Source organism: Bos indicus, chromosome 9 (genome assembly GCF_029378745.1).
Source record: "Bos indicus isolate NIAB-ARS_2022 breed Sahiwal x Tharparkar chromosome 9, NIAB-ARS_B.indTharparkar_mat_pri_1.0, whole genome shotgun sequence".
NCBI lineage: Eukaryota > Metazoa > Chordata > Mammalia > Artiodactyla > Bovidae > Bos > Bos indicus.
Window position 1 is genome coordinate 76305365 of NC_091768.1, and position 16002 is coordinate 76321366.

General features: G+C 42.0%; 1 protein-coding gene across 3 annotated transcripts in view; it reads left to right on the forward strand.

Annotated features, from left to right (window-relative positions):
- ARFGEF3 (ARFGEF family member 3) overlaps positions 1 to 16002 on the forward strand; it is a 174278-nt gene that overhangs the window by 138774 nt on the left and 19502 nt on the right. For all 3 annotated transcript variants that reach the window (XM_070796259.1, XM_070796260.1, XM_070796261.1), the window contains 7 exons: positions 5501 to 5604; positions 7307 to 7451; positions 10254 to 10382; positions 12341 to 12517; positions 14013 to 14127; positions 14881 to 14983; positions 15156 to 15287. In XM_070796259.1, coding sequence (XP_070652360.1) covers positions 5501 to 5604; positions 7307 to 7451; positions 10254 to 10382; positions 12341 to 12517; positions 14013 to 14127; positions 14881 to 14983; positions 15156 to 15287 — 905 coding nt within the window. The remainder of the gene's footprint in view (positions 1 to 5500; positions 5605 to 7306; positions 7452 to 10253; positions 10383 to 12340; positions 12518 to 14012; positions 14128 to 14880; positions 14984 to 15155; positions 15288 to 16002) is intronic.

Consider the following 16002-nt stretch of genomic DNA (forward strand, 5'->3'; position numbering starts at 1 on the left):
GGGACGACAGAGGATGAGATGGTTGGATGGCATCACCAACTCCATGGACATGAGTTCGAGCAAGGTCTGGGAGTTGGTGATGGACAGGGAAGCCTGGCATGCTGCAGTCCATGGGGTTGCAAAGAGTCGTATACCACTGAGCGACTGAACTGATATAGCATGACCTACTGTTGGTATGGCTCAGTTTTATCCACAGTGAAAGTGAAAGGGAGTGGTGGTTAGTTAAATGCAAAGTTTAGAAGAAACTTCAAGTTTTGAGACTTTCACCCTGGAGAGCTCTTAGATACAGGGCCTTGAGAACCTTTTAAATAAAGAAAATATAAGGTCAATCTTTATAAAAATATAAAGGATATCAACCCTGAATATCCATTGCAGTACTAATGCTGAAGCTGAAGCTCCAGTATTTTGGCCACCTGATGCAAAGAACTGACTGAGAAAGATTGAGCGGTATCACCAATTCAATGGACATGAGCTTGAGCAAGCTCAGGAGATAGTGAAGGACAGGGAAGCCTGGCGTGCTACAGTCCATGGGGTTGCAAAGAGTTGGACACGACTTAGTGACTGAACAACACCAAAAAAATGATTTTGTATTCTTGCAAGGTAACTGACAATTTCTTTGCAAAAGAAAATAGGACATGGAGAAGCTAGGTGATTTCATCCATGTTCCCCTTATTTTGGAGCAGGAATAAAATGCAAGTTTCAATAAAGAGGCTGGAGGCCACAGGTCTGATCCGTAGACCATCCTTGTTACATTATGTTCTTATATACACACTCTGTTTTTCTCTGTACTCTGGGAAGTAGAGGGCTGAACTGAGGGAACATGAATGCCCCTCACTTATCCACTATACATGCTGAGCTTCAGAGGAAGATTTCTTTGAACAAAGTAAGATTTTACTCTTTTTAAACTCTTTCATTGTTGTTCACTCAGTCGTGTCCAACTCTTTGCAACCCCATGGACTGCAGCACGCCAGCCCTCCCTGTCCCTCACCATCTGCCGGAGTTTGCCCAAGTTCGTGTCCATTGAATTGGTAATGCCATCCAACCATCACATGCTCCTTTCAAGCTCTGTCCTACATTAAATAGAAACCAAATAGTTTAGTATCTTAATCATAAGAATACCTTAAAGCATGAGGTAATCCCTGCATTAGATAGTAAAAAAAAAAAAAAAATCCGGTGCTTATTTAGAAAAAAAACACTTCCTCCTGTGCTTCTCCTTTACTCTGTCAAGTACTATCTCACTCACTAGAGTCCTGATACCAGATGTGTCTGGGGTTTGTTCCCACACCAAGCAGTTCTCTGTGACACCAGCCAGGTACCCTACTGGTCAATTCAATTCTGATACTTATTAGAGTTAGCACAGGTTAAGGGTTCAGTCCTATGTGACTGCCCCCCCATTTAAAATGACAGTTGCAAGTAGTGGATCCCCAAGTTACTCACAACTCTGTCCAACTTGGCTATAAATCAGTAGTTCCCATGATTCCCCCACCCCTTGGATTTGAGGATTTGTTAGAGCAGCTCACAGAAGAGAGGAAAATACATTCATCAGTTTATTATATAATAATGCATATGATAAATGATATAGGTGAACAGTCAGATAAAGAGAGAATACAAGGTGAGGTCCAGAAGAGTCCCAAGCTCAGGAGCTTCTGCCCCCATGGAGGTGGGGTAGAGGCTCCTCCCAGCATATTGATATGTTGACCAATGCAGAGGCTCTCTGAACCCCATTCTTTGGGGATTTTTTTATGGAGGCATCATCATGTGGGGATGATCAATCATTAACTCAATTTCCACCCCCTCTCTTGCACCATGGTCTTTCTGGTAACCAGCCACCATCCAGGAGCTCACCAAGCTTTGCTTCACAAGAACAAAAATCCTGTCACCCAGGAAATTCCAAGGGGTTTGGGAGTTCATCTTCAGGAGCTGGAGTCAAAGATCAAGTATCAGAACAAAAGATGTTCTTAGTATCCTTATCATTTGGGAAATTAGGGTTTTAGGAGCTCTGTGCCAGGAACTGGGGGCAGACTAAAATATTTTCTAGTGCTCCACAGTCTTACATTTCATTTAAGAATCATTATCAATGGTAATGCAGGAGATGTGGGTTCCATCCCTGGGTCAGAAAGATCCCCTGGAGGAGGAAATGGCAACCCCCTTCAGTATGCTTGCCTGGGAAATCCCATGAACAGAGGAGCCTGGTGGGCTGCCATCCCTGGGGTTGCAAAGAGTCAGACACAACTGAGCACACACATGCACGAACACATGCATGCGTGCAACACTACAAAACAGATTATTGGTATTCTGTTGTTCCGTGAACAATCAAGTGCCTGGTACATTGGCACAGTGAATAAAACATGCTTCCTGCCTGTGAGAGGTTTGCTGCCTCTTCTGGGAAACAGACACATAAATCAATAATCACAGTTCAGTAGTAAGAATACTTTCATAGATGCTAGTTTAAAAAAAAAGTCATTTAAGCTGAGATAAGCAAGCTGCTGAGACAGGGTGCTGGGTAGTAGACCCCATGCAGACTTCACAGGAGAAGTGACCTTTGAACTTGGTGGAGTGAGCTGTAGGTTTACTTTTCTGAAAGTTGGGTACCCACAGAGGAGGGATCCTAGGCGATGAGTTGGAATGGGCCCTGCATGCCACATCAGGGGACTGAGAATGCGCAGGGAAGGTTTCGAAACGAAACTCTGGCAGCACGTGTTCCTGTGGGCAAGGATAAGAGGCTGCAGGCAGAGACCAGTGTGCAGTAGTTTGGGAGCGAGCAGAGTGCATGGAATTCAGGACATTGTAGAGGTGGGATCAGTAGGGCTTGTACTGCTATGATGTGGGGCCTGAAAAGAAGAGGAACTGAGGCTGACTCCCCCCTCCTCAAATTCTCTGTCAGAACTGATGTTACTCAGAATCAGTATATCCAAAAGGAGTGGAGGAGAGGGAAAAGTCATGAATACTGTCTTTGGACATTTGTACAAGTTTCTATGAAATATTCAAGTGGAGATGTCAGAATTTTGAGATTTTATCTTGAGGAGGGGGTTGGGGTCTGAAAATAGAGCTGAAGAATTGGCAGTGTGCAGCTGAGGATATTTAAAACCAAAAGGTTCTAATTTTTCTGTGAATTATGAGGCAGAGTTATTTGTGTGTGGCTTAGGGTCAGTGGGACATCTGTTGTTGTTCACTCAGTTGTGTCTAATTCTTTGTGGCCCCATGGAATGCAGCACTCCAGGCTTCCCTGTCGTTCACCATCTCCTCAAATTCATATCCATTGAGTTGATGAAGCTATTGCCTTCCGAGGCCCCGATATAGCCACACAGGCTGTGTCCTGCCCGTCTCCAGGGGGCACAGACTTTGATATGTAACACAGAAGTCTGGATAAAAAAAACTTTAGAACATTCCTTAAGAAGATAGGAAATAGATTTATTTGTTTGGGTTTTTTTTTGGGGGGGGGTACTTTTTATTTTACATTGGGGTATGCATGCTCTGTCGCTTCAGTCATGTCCAACTCTGTCCATGGGATTCTCCAGGCAAGAATACTGGAGCAGGTTGCCATGCCCTCTTCCAGGGGATCTTCCTGCCCCTGGGATCGAGCCTGCATCTCCTGCACTGCAGGCAGATTCTTTACCCACTGAGCCACTTGGGAACCCTAGCCAATTAATAAACAATGTTCTGATAGTTTGATGTGAACAGCAAAGGGACTCAGCCATATACATACATGTATCCATTCTCCCCCACACTCCCCTCGCATCCAGGCTGCCACATAACATTGAACAGAGTTCCATATGCTATACAGTAGGTCCTTGTTGGTTATCCATTCAAAGGGTAGCAGTGTGTACATGTCAAGAAATGAATTTATTTTTAATTCCCACGTGGTTATTTCAACATGAATTTGAACTGCTCTGTGTTTTTATACTGTAAGGTATATTAATCTAACTAGGAGTTGGCAAACTATGGCCCACGGGCCAATCCCATCCACTCAGAGTTTTTATAAATAAAATTTTATTGAAACACAGCCATGGTCATTTGTCTATGGCTGTTTTGTGCTACAGTGACAGAGTTGAGAAGTTGCAACAAAGACAGTGTGATCTGCAAAGCTTAAAACATTTACATGGAAAAGAAGTTTGCCAATCCCTGATCCAACCAGTCCATTCTGAAGGAGATCAGCCCTGGGATTTCTTTGGAAGGAATGATGCTAAAGCTGAAACTCCAGTACTTTGGCCACCTCATGCGAAGACTTGCCTCATTGGAAAAGACTCTGATGCTGGGAGGGATTGGGTGCAGGAGGAGAAGGGGATGACAGAGGATGAGATGGCTGGATGGCATCACTGACTCGATGGACGTGAGTCTGAGTGAACTCTGGGAGTTGGCGATGGACAGGGAGGCCTGGCGTGCTGCGATCCATGGGGTCGCAAAGAGTCAGACACGACTGAGCGACTGAACTGAACTGATCTAAAACATAAGAAGTGGTTTTCTCTTCTTTTTTGAGAAACATGACTCTTTATCTTGTAAACTTCAGTAATGCCTACTAATTATGTCTGTTTACCTGCAGGGAGGCTGCTAGTACTACCACTGTAGACAATTAGAAATAGTTACGGTACTGTGATTTTATTAAAAAGTATAGGAATAGATTCATCATGCAAGAAGAAAAATGGTAATTCTGAATTACTTATTTACCTATAGACTATCGAGGTGTCCTCTACAGATCTGTTACATTTCTAGATAGATACACAAAAATAGATCATTTCAGTTCAATTGTGTAGTCACCACCCCTAAACTGCAGATGTTTCGAATCCTCCCAGAATCTTCATTTATGATCACTGTTTAGTGCTGAGCACTGGCAACAGACAAAGTCCTTCTCTAAAGGGAGAAGGGCCTAGTGCTTCGTCCCGGCCCAGCACATGGCTGGTCTCCAAGATCATCCTGTATCATCAAAGCTTCACAAGTCAGAGCATCAGCAGCAGGCCCAGGAAAGTGAATTACAGTTACAGTGTGCCCAGGTACAAAACACATGCCCTCCAGCCTGAAAGTACTGTGGCAGGATATGGAATTTGAAAAGACCCTGATGCTGGGAAAGATGGAAGGTGGGAGGAGAAGGGACGACAGAGGATGAGATGGTTGGATGGCATCACCGACTCAATGGAGATGAGTCTGAGTAAACTCTGGGAGTTGGTGATGGACAGGGAGGCCTGGGGTGCTGCAGTCCATGGGGTCGCAAAGAGTCGGACACAACTGAGTGACTGACCCGAACTGACTAGTGAAAAGAGGAATTACAGAAGAGAATAATTTCAACAAGGTATGATGTGTACCGTATGACCCCCAACCGTATTTAACGTGTACACATGTAGGGGGAAATTTGACCGAAAGGGCTTTCTCGGGGTTGTACAATGTAGAGTACTTCTTCTTTTCTGTCTTAGTAGGCATTTGGTGAATGAATGCTGTATGACTAAGTAGGTCTTCTGTTAGAAGGGGATGAACAATATTTGTTTCTGTCTCGCCCTGCTGCCCCCAGGGGAGGTGGACTGTAAGGAGATTGGAGACTGTGTCCCAGGACCCGGAGCCGCGTCCCCAGACCTGTGCCTCCCCGCCCTGGACTACCTCCGGCGCTGTTCTCAGGTACCCGGACCCCCAAACCTGCCTCTGAAGTTGCTCACGAAATATGCACAGGTGTCTTTGTGAAGCCCAGGAACAATACTTTCTGCTGTCTCTGAGGAAAGTGGGGCTTAGATTTGGAGTATAAATTTTGGTCCCCACCCCTTCTACAAAGCAGAGAAAGAAAGTCATGAGAATATACTAGAACACACAACTGGGTTTTGAGGTCTCTGAAACTTCTCATTTATACCTCATGAAAGAACTACCATCATCTCTCTGTGTCAGGCTAAGAGGCCATGGGAAATCTTCCTGAGGAGACCAAAACCTGGACAGTAGGCTGCACACAGTGAAGAGAGACATAAAGAAAGTAAGAGAGGGGTTTGCAGTCAGGATCTAGTGAAGAAACCCAGTGAAACATCACTCGCCAATGTGAGCAGTGACCTTCCTTGTGCAGAGTCCAGTTCTTATCCGTGTCACACGCCAGTGGGACAATCTGATGCTCCTCCCCCAAAGCCCTTCCTCCTCGAGGCTTCGGTGACACCCTCTGGCCATAGCTCTTCTCCTGCCTACTCAGGTGTGTCCCCTGGCCGCCTCCTGTCTGTCTGTAACCCCTCCCTTGGCGATGGGGTTGACGGCATTAAGCCCCAGTGCTTCAGAAAGAATGCGCCACCCTGACTTCCTCCTCCATATGCTTCCATAAGGCCCATGTGACCTGACCTGGCCCCCCTACCCCCTCAGCTCTTTCCTTCTCTCTCACTGTGCTCAGCCACGCTCCCTTTCTAGCCCTTAGACATTCCTGACTTGTTAGTGCTCGGGGCCATTGCTGTTCCCTCTGCCTGGAATTTTCTCTCCTCAGATCTCTGTATGGATGATGCTCCTAATCGTCCAATCTGATCTGAGACATCACCTCCTGAGAGAGACCAGGGCTTAAGTATCTACCTACATTCTGCCTACATCCCCCACCCGTCTGGTCACCCTTTCTAGGAGCCCCCTGTCTAATTTTTCCTATAACCTGTCAGAAATATTATTTGTGAAAGGAGTATGTCTGTAAGACACAAACGGCTAGATTTCTGTCTCGCTCACAGCTGTTTCCCTAATTTCTAAAATAGTACAGGCACAATTCTAATTTGTGAAGTACAGAGTTTCTTGTGAGTTTATCCCAGTGACAGCCGGGGAGTCAGGATGGTAGCAGTGACAGGAATGAAGAGCCCAGGGCAGCCATGAGCTCTGCTTCTCATGCCTTCATCTTGTCCACCCTCCCCTCAGATTCCTCCATCCTCGGGTGCCCCATATTTCCTTGATGTTGAGTCGGGGGAAGGGGGATAAGAGTCTGATAGCTTATTTGCCTACAGACTCTCTTCTCAGTGCTCCCCATAGAACAACTCACCCACAGGCAAAAATTTTTAACATGTTTCATGGTTCCCTTCACAGGTTTATAGGAGTCTATAAAACTCCTATGCCACTGAGATACTGAAAAGGTATCCACAGAATCTTCTTCTAGCTTTGTGTTACCATTGACTCTTATTTTATCTGCTTCACAGGATCAATGCCTCTTGTGAGCTGCCTTATGCTTTCAAATCACAGCCAAGTTTAAAACTTTCCTAGACTGGGAACTTTTCTGGTTTTCTCTCCACCTTTTCTTACCTGTGCATAGTTTTGTTTTGATTTAATAGAGTACAGCTTTTTCCAGTATTTAATTGCAGTTTGGTGTTTTTTTTTTATTTAGTTGTTGGCCAAAATCTACAAAATGCCCTTGAAGCCAATATTCCTTAGTGGGCGACTTGCTAGCTTGCCCCGAAGACTTCAGGAGCAGTCAGCGAGCAGTGAGGATGGAATTGAGTCAGTCTTGTCTGACTTTGATGACGACACTGGTAAGTTAATTGAGCTAAACTGGGTTCTTTGCTATGTTTGTATTCCCAAAAGCTGAAGTCAAGAATTCAGTAGCTCATAGATCATATATGACCATCCACTTACATTGTTATTATTTATAATTCTAACAGAACAAGCCTACCTAAAGTTTCCATGGACTCTTCAAAAACATTTTACAATCAGGGTCTCCAGGCACCTCACTCCAGTACTCTTGCCTGGAGAGTCCCAGGGACGGGGGAACCTGGTGGGCTGCCGTCTATGGGGTTGCACAGAGTCTGACACGACTGAAGTGACGCAGCAGCAAACCTATCCTTTTTAGATGGATGTGTGTGTGTGTGTGTGTGTGTGTGTGTGTTAGTTGCTCAGTCGTTTCTGACTCTGTGATCCCGTGGACTGTAGCCCACCAGGCTCCTCTGTCCATGGGATTCTCCAGGAAAGAATACTGCAGTGGGATGCCATTCCCTTCTCCAGGGGATCTTCCTGAGCCAGGGATTGAACCCAGGTCTCCTTCATTGCAGGCAGATTCTTTACTGTCTGAGCCATCACGGAAGCCCCCCTTTTAGATGGCTAACTCCATCTGAAACCAGTGTAGATTTGCAGATTCCACTAAATAAAATTTCTAACTCCAAATTCTCTTGAATTTAGCAAATTGGGTTATGGTTGCATTTGGTGCATTGATACTTAAAATGACTGATAATTGTCTTTAATTCCTTCTAGGAAACACAGTCATTATATAATTACTTCCTATAGGACTATTTGGTTAGAGACTGGGGAAATTAAGCCATTACAGAAGAAAGAATCAGTTTGTGACTGGGTGAAGCTGAAGACTCATTAAAATAATAAGTTTAAAGAATGTTTCAAATTAGTTCCTGTGTAATTTCCTGTGAATTCCAGTTCAAACTAGTAACTGGATAATTTTCAGATTGGTTCACTCTTGTTCACTTTTACTATCTTCTAATACAGATTACTCCGTCCTGTTTCTAGACCTAAAAATGGAAATGATATCCTTCTAGGGATCTAATATCTGGGCATAGGTGTTTCAAACCCTTGTAAAAGGACTTTTGGGAGAAAAAGATTTTTTAATTTACTTTCTGTTTTTAATTCTTCTATTTTTCAGATGCAAATTCATTTATGGGGATGTCTAGAAATTTTCCAGTTTTGCATAGGGATCATTAACAGTGAAACCTTACAATTTCAGACTAGTTGTTAGGAAAATTATAGGAACGAATAAATATCTAATATAGAAAACAAGTAGATGTTGGAAAGTGGCTAGGTGCTGCCTGATAGAGCTTTCACTTAAATGATTAGGTAAGAATTTTTACTTAGCATCTTAAAACTCCAACCCAGAAAATTAAAAGCTTAAGTTGCTTGTCTATAATACAGTCTTTAAAACAGTTGTAAACCATTTGTACAAGTAACAGTGAGCATTCCCTTCCCATTTTTGCAAATTGCTAATCTTTTTTTTATTCTAGGCCGCCCACCCAAGAAAACAGATCAAGTTCAGCCAAGCACCAATCTAAGATTTCCAACAGTATAAATTCATTAAGGGCTTTAAAGTTATATATGTAAAATATCAGAGAAAAGAATAAAAGCTTTAAGTTGGTGTTAAAAATTACTCCTTATCATTGATATGTTTCGATAGTATTCCTGTTTCTGAAGGCAAATAACTGCTTTTCCATTTTCCTATGGAAATTTCAAACACATGTAAAACTAGACAGGATGGTAGAAGGAACCTTCATATACCCATCACCCAACCAATTTGCCAGTTTTCTAAAGTATATCAGTTAATTTTCATAATTCACGTGAGCTCTACATTACATGCTTGTCTGCTCCATCTCTTAAATCCTTGTCAATCTATAGATCTTCCTCTTCAAGTTTACTTGTTGAAGGAGTGAGGTTTTTGTCCTGTAGAGTTTTCCTCTTGGATTTTATTGGTTGCACCCCTTATAGTGATGTTTGACATGTTTTTCTGTCCTCTGCATAACCTATTAATTAGTCTGTCCACCCTGCTTACATTTTGAGGCTCATGAGAATTTTTTATCACCTAGTTTTTTATACTTATTGTCCATGACGTTGGTTTTGCCTCCTATTAACAGGAATATTCAAAATTAGGGAAGTATTTTTTTTAGTGGGAATATTTAAAAACTGGATCTTCTCATAGTTTTCTTTTGCTGAACAATTAGAAGTATTAAAACAAAATGTAGAATGAGCTGTTTTGTATATTCTATTCTAGATACTTCTGTACCTTGACAAACAAAATGTGGTGTGTACATACAATGGGATACAATTCATTAATGAGATTATAATGCATGCTACAACATGGGTGTACCTTGAATACATTATCCTTAGTAAAATAAGCCAGACACAGGTTGCCAGGGGCTGGAGTGAAGGGGAAAATGCAGAGTTATTGTTACCAGTTACTGAAGTAATGAAAAAGTTTTGGAAATTAATGGTAATGATGGTTGCAGTAATACCACTGAATCACACATATTAAAATGGCAACTTTTTGTTTATACATATATCTATAATAAATTTTTAAAGGATTAAGGTGATGGAACTAAAAGGATGCATCATTTGTATCATCAGCTCCTGTGAACAGTATTTCTTTTCCTTTGACTTTGTCAGAAATAGGAAATCAATTTGTCCATATTTATAGGCACTGAAGGCTGCCTTACAGGGTGACGGCTTACATCCCTATAGCTAGGCAGTTTACAGAAGCCTTTTACATATAGTGTTCACCGTGATCTTGTGATGATTATGTGTTGCTTGGCTGAATTTCACAGAGGTCTGCTTTTGGCTTCCAGGTCTGATCGAAGTTTGGATCATCCTCTTGGAGCAGCTCACAGCAGCTGTGTCCAACTGTCCACGTCAGCACCAACCCCCCACTCTGGATTTGCTCTTTGAGCTGTTGAGAGAGGTTACCAAAACACCTGGTAAGTATTTTTATGTCTGTCTTTTCAGGGCATTTTTATACCTACAGCTCTTTCCAGCAAGGTATTTCTGTGTCTGTTTCACTGCTGTAACGCTAGGCAGCATAACAGATGCTCAATACATATATTTTTAATGGCTGCGACTCAGTGACTTAAGACATGTCCTTGTACTATTTATGGGTTTCCCACCAGGTCATTTCTAAATAATGGGTGGTGGCCAGTTAGTTGAATGTGTTGAACCCCACAGTATTTAGGCCAAAGCTCTGGTATCAGCGTCCCCTTAAGCCAGCTGGCTTTCTCTGTTCCATGGTTCCAGCCTTCCTCTTTGGCTGGGTCACACATGCTCTTAGCCCCAGAGCCATCAGTAGGCCCACCAGATCTACCACTGATATGAACCAGCCACTCAAATGTATATATAATATAGAGAGCAATATCTTAATTGTATAAGGGGAATTGATGATTAGATTTAGGGAAAGACATCTAGTGATTACCCTGATAATACAGGGGGAAAGTGGCCCTTGGGAATTTATTTCTTGTAATGAGTTAGTTAGGGCTTAGCATGCACATTGAATCAGCCAAATTTTCCCAAGATCAAAGAAATCTTTTATAGAAATTTTAGTTTTCACTGATAAAACTATAAATGAAACCACCAGTTTAATTCCATAGTGATAAGAGGAGCTTTGTATTCAACATAAATTGATGATAACTTGATAATTGATACTATTTTAAGGTCCATAACAAAGTTCATATCAGAATTATTTTTAGGAAAACCATTATCACTACTCTTATGCATTAAAAAGTTAAAGATTTTCTATCTAAGAATAAGCAGATATTTTATAGAATGAATTATATGCCATTATTTGAAATCTATTTTATTGGTCAGTGCCATTTTCTTCTAAGTGTGGGTGAAGTAGCCCAATAATTCTACTTCTAGAAATCTATTAAAGGAAATTGATAGTAATGAAGATAAAAATCTATACATAATGAAAATAGCTCAAGCATCTTGAATACCAAAATAATTATGAACAACATAAATGGGTTAAGTATATTATGGTAAAAGCATGTAATATTCTATAAGCATTAAATTGAATATTTGTGAATAGTATTTAATGACATGAATATTTATAAGGCACTATATTAAAATATATATATAGTGTGTAGCACAATCTCAACTTTATGTGAAGCATTTATAAATACAGATACCCAAACATATGTACATTCGAAAAGTACTAGAAGGAAACACATCAAAATATTTTCTTCCTTTGTATTCTCATGTTTTCTGTATTTATGATAAAAAGCATACCTTGCTTTTGTAATCAGAATTTTAAAAATCTATCAACATTTCCACAAAGATTCTTACTGCATTGTTCATAAAGCAAAATATAGAAACCTCTTAAATGTCCATTAGTAAGGGAATGGATAAGTAAACTAATGTACATACAGTTTGAGTAATTTGGAACAGAATGTAGTAATAAAAATGAGGAATATCTAAATTTGCTGACAAAGAGTGATCTCTAACACATACTTTAAGGGCAAAATAATAATACAGACCAAGGTTTACAATATCCCATTTATAAAAAGTAATAAAACTATATTCCTCTTTTCATATAAATATATGTACTTACAGTTTAAAGGGTACAAACCCTATGCATGTGTGTATTATATGTTTATGTCTGGGGACTAAGGAATTGATCAAGTGATGCTTTAGCTTCATCAGCATTATTTGAATTTGTAGTGAGTATATTTGTGTATTTCTTGTGTAATTAAAATCATGCAGAAACAAGAAAAATGTCACCAAAGACCATATATTCCCCAGTCAGTGGTAAATTCCCTGATCCTTCTCAGACAATGGAGAGCTCCTTCAAAAGAGATAGGCAGGGCCATGAGATGGCAGAGAGCTTCCCTTTTGTTGCAGGAGAGGTGCTAAGGTCACAATTCTGACACTGGCTTTGCTTTTTCAGGACCAGGGTTTGGCATCTATGCAGTTGTTCACCTTCTCCTTCCTGTGATGTCTCTTTGGCTTCGCCGTAGCCATAAAGACCATTCTTACTGGGACATTGCCTCGGCTAACTTCAAGCATGCCATTGGTCTGTCCTGTGAGCTGGTGGTGGAGCACATTCAGAGCTTTATCCACTCAGGTATCTGTGGTACCAGAGCAGCTCATACTGAGTCATCGTTTAGTAGACAGCATCGTTGTCTAAAAGTGCCTAGTAAAGACCAGTGTGTGATTTTAGTCCTGGAAATTATTAAGATAGAATTACATGGTCATTGCCAGCCTTATGCAGGAAACATGAAACACAGGTTCAAACCCTGGATCAGGAAGATCCCCTGGAGGAAGGCATGGCAATCCACTCCAGTATTCTTGCCTGTCCTCCTCGGTCAGAGGAGCTGAGCAGTTTATAGTCCGTGGGGTCACAAAGAGTTGGATACAACTTAGCACGCACGCAAAAGATAAAACACCTAATAAGGTCTAGGATATCTATGCATTAGGAGAGGGAAGGCAAGTTCAAGTATTGCTATGTAAGAAATTGAAATATCTGTATAGCCTGGGGGTAAGGGAAGGATATATCCCATTATCCTGTTGCATCTGGGGAGTGGTTTTAGGAAAGGCTCAAATTATGGGCAGGAAGTTACTTAACAGGTAAGGGGTGAAGAGAGAGGTCTTAATGTCTGTGGCACTTTGGAAAAGATTTGGAAGTGTGGGGTGGATGATATGTCAACGTCAGCAGATGGAGAGGGAGCTAGAGGCAGGAGAAATCTGTCAGCTGTTGTACCAATGGAGTAATATTTGGGAAATATGGATTCTTGTTCATGATTCTTGCCGTGGAAACAGGAGAAATCTTGCTGCTCACCCTAGAGGTTATAGGGGAAAGGTGTTGTACAGAAGTATAAAGGAAGAGGTGAGATTAGAGAAACTCATGAGGACTTGACCCCAAAGGAGGATCAGAAAGCAAAGATAAGAAATGGGGTCTCTACTAAGCACAAAACACACCGACTGAAAGAGAAGAGAAACACATGTAGCCACTAACCACATCCCTAGGGGTAGTGTTTCTGTCCAGGTCAGGTCTTTGTCCAGCTCAGGATCCTTGCAGATTCTACCGAGAATTGGTTGTATTGCATCGCAAAGACTTTGTGGAAAACAGAATGTGATTTTGGAAGGTCTTATTCTTCTTTAGTCTGGGGACAGTATGCAGACTGAAGCCAAACTGAAAAGGTTCAAGAAGTGGTAGTTAATACAAGATGTTTTGTTTACTAAGAGCATTTAATTAAATATATTAATAATTCAACTAGCAGCAGTAAGGAATATTTTATCTTTCCCTTTAAGAATTAACCTATTTTACTAGTTAGTATTCAATCTGTATAATAGTATATGTTCTATTCTGCTTAAGTAGATGAATTATATACTTTGAAAAGTCAGCCTCATGCATTTCATCTTGATATATCCAGAAATGGATGGAACAAGCCAAAATTAGATAAAAATCCAAGAAAATTTGTGTTGTAATGGCCATTTTTCTCATTGTTCTATTTTCTTTATATTTCTGCATGTTTTCACACTCAGCCTTCCCTCTTTCGCCATTCAGCCCATTCCTTTGCAGTACCATTGAAAGCAGTCTCACTTTGATTTCCCTGTAGACATCAGGTATGAGAGCATGATCAACACCATGCTGAAGGACCTCTTTGAGCTACTGGTAGCATGTGTAGCCAAGCCCACAGAAACCATCTCCCGAGTAGGCTGCTCCTGTATTAGGTGAGAAAAAGGTTTCCTGACTCTCTACAGTTTTTATTATGAAGTCCAGGAAAATTAAATTCTTTTGTGGTAGCAATCTACTTTTTATAAATAAAAATGACTATGCTACTAATTCTTCATTTCATTCAATTGGCAAATATATATTGTGGAAGTCATTAAACAGTGTGCTCTACTGCCCAGAAAGTGACGTGACCAAGATACCTACCCTTCGGGAGCATATAACGTGTTCTAAAGGACAGAACAGGCAGAGTCATGGGGAGAGTGATAACGGTGAGGGGGAACTAGAAAGGCAATTGAAGGACAAGAAGCCTGGGGAGCAGGGCGGTTGGCAGGAGCTTTGGTAATGATGCTTGGTCAGCGCTCCCAAGGTGGGCAAGCTTCTGATAGGTGGTGACTTTGTAAGCAGAGGAATAGCATGAACAATTACATAGAGATAAGAATTACAAGTGACAAGGGGGTTTTGTTTCGCTATGTGTAGAGGAGCAGTGGAAAACGGGGCTAGAATGGGAAAATTTGTATAGAATATATATATATATAGTCTTGCATGAGAACCTAAAGTTTAAACATTGGCCTGTTTGTAATGGGGGCCCATTTTTATATCCAGTGGGTTAGGAAATAGTGGGAGCCCAAAACCCAAAGATAAAAAATAGCAAGTCTTAGGGAAACTGCAGACTAAATCTAGGCACTCGCTGGGAAGGGCCTACCTTTTGTGACATTAAAACGTCTGAATGCAAAACTTGTCCCTCCTGGCAGGTACGTCCTCGTGACAGCGGGCCCCGTGTTCACGGAGGAGATGTGGAGGCTGGCCTGCTGTGCCCTGCAGGACGCCTTCTCGGCCACACTCAAGCCGGTGAAGGTGAGCCACTCAGAGGCGAGAGCAGGGCGCCTGCCTCCTAGCAGGCGGTCTCACTCGGTGAGAACGAAGTAGCCATGTCAGTACTTTGTCCCAGACTCTGTGGCAGTGTCAGATCCATGACCGGGCCTGGAGCTGTGTGCACCCAGCAAACGACCACTGTGTTGCTCCCTAGGACCTGCTGGGCTGCTTCCACAGTGGCACCGAGAGCTTCAGCGGCGAAGGCTGCCAGGTGAGGGTGGCCGCCCCGTCCTCCTCCCCGAGTGCCGAGGCCGAGTACTGGCGCATCCGAGCCATGGCTCAGCAGGTAAGGGCAGGGGCTTTTGATCTCAGGGGCTCAGGAAGCTTGAGATGCTGTTGGAGGTCCTTCTCAAAGGCTGTGCATCACCAAACTGCCTTTCTTTCCCTTGGGGACATAAACGTCCCGGCTCTGACCAGTGCTGATCTTTACTAGAAACAACTTGAACCCAATCACCAGCATTAAGGTCCTCTCACCATCTCGAGCTTGTTACATCCTCCAGCGTCCTGATCACATGGGGTCCTTTTCCACCTGGACTCTGCACTCCATATATAATTTGCTTGCCCTGCTTATAAATATTTACTGCAATATTGTTGTTAATCCTTGACTATGAGTGCTTAAGTTAGGATGGCAAACTTGTTTGTGTTTTCCTGTATCTCCCATAAGGAGCATAGAGCTTAATAAATTTGAGTTGAATGTTAACAACTCAGTAAAATTAAAATGTATTTGTCCATGCAGGAATCACCATGTACCAGTGACTTTTTCTTCCTAACACATGGCAGAATTCATAAATATTGGTTGTAAGCCAAGCCAGGAGCAGAGAACATATTCTGTATATTTTTCTTGGCAGTCCTGGAACAGGGCAGATAGAAGGCACTTATTAAATGTTTGTTGGGTCAATGAATCACAGAAGGCCTTAGCTTTATCGTGGGCCACAGATATGCACTCAAAAACTTAAGTGACCTGTCAATCTGCCTCTAAGAAACCCTGCATGGGGCTTTCA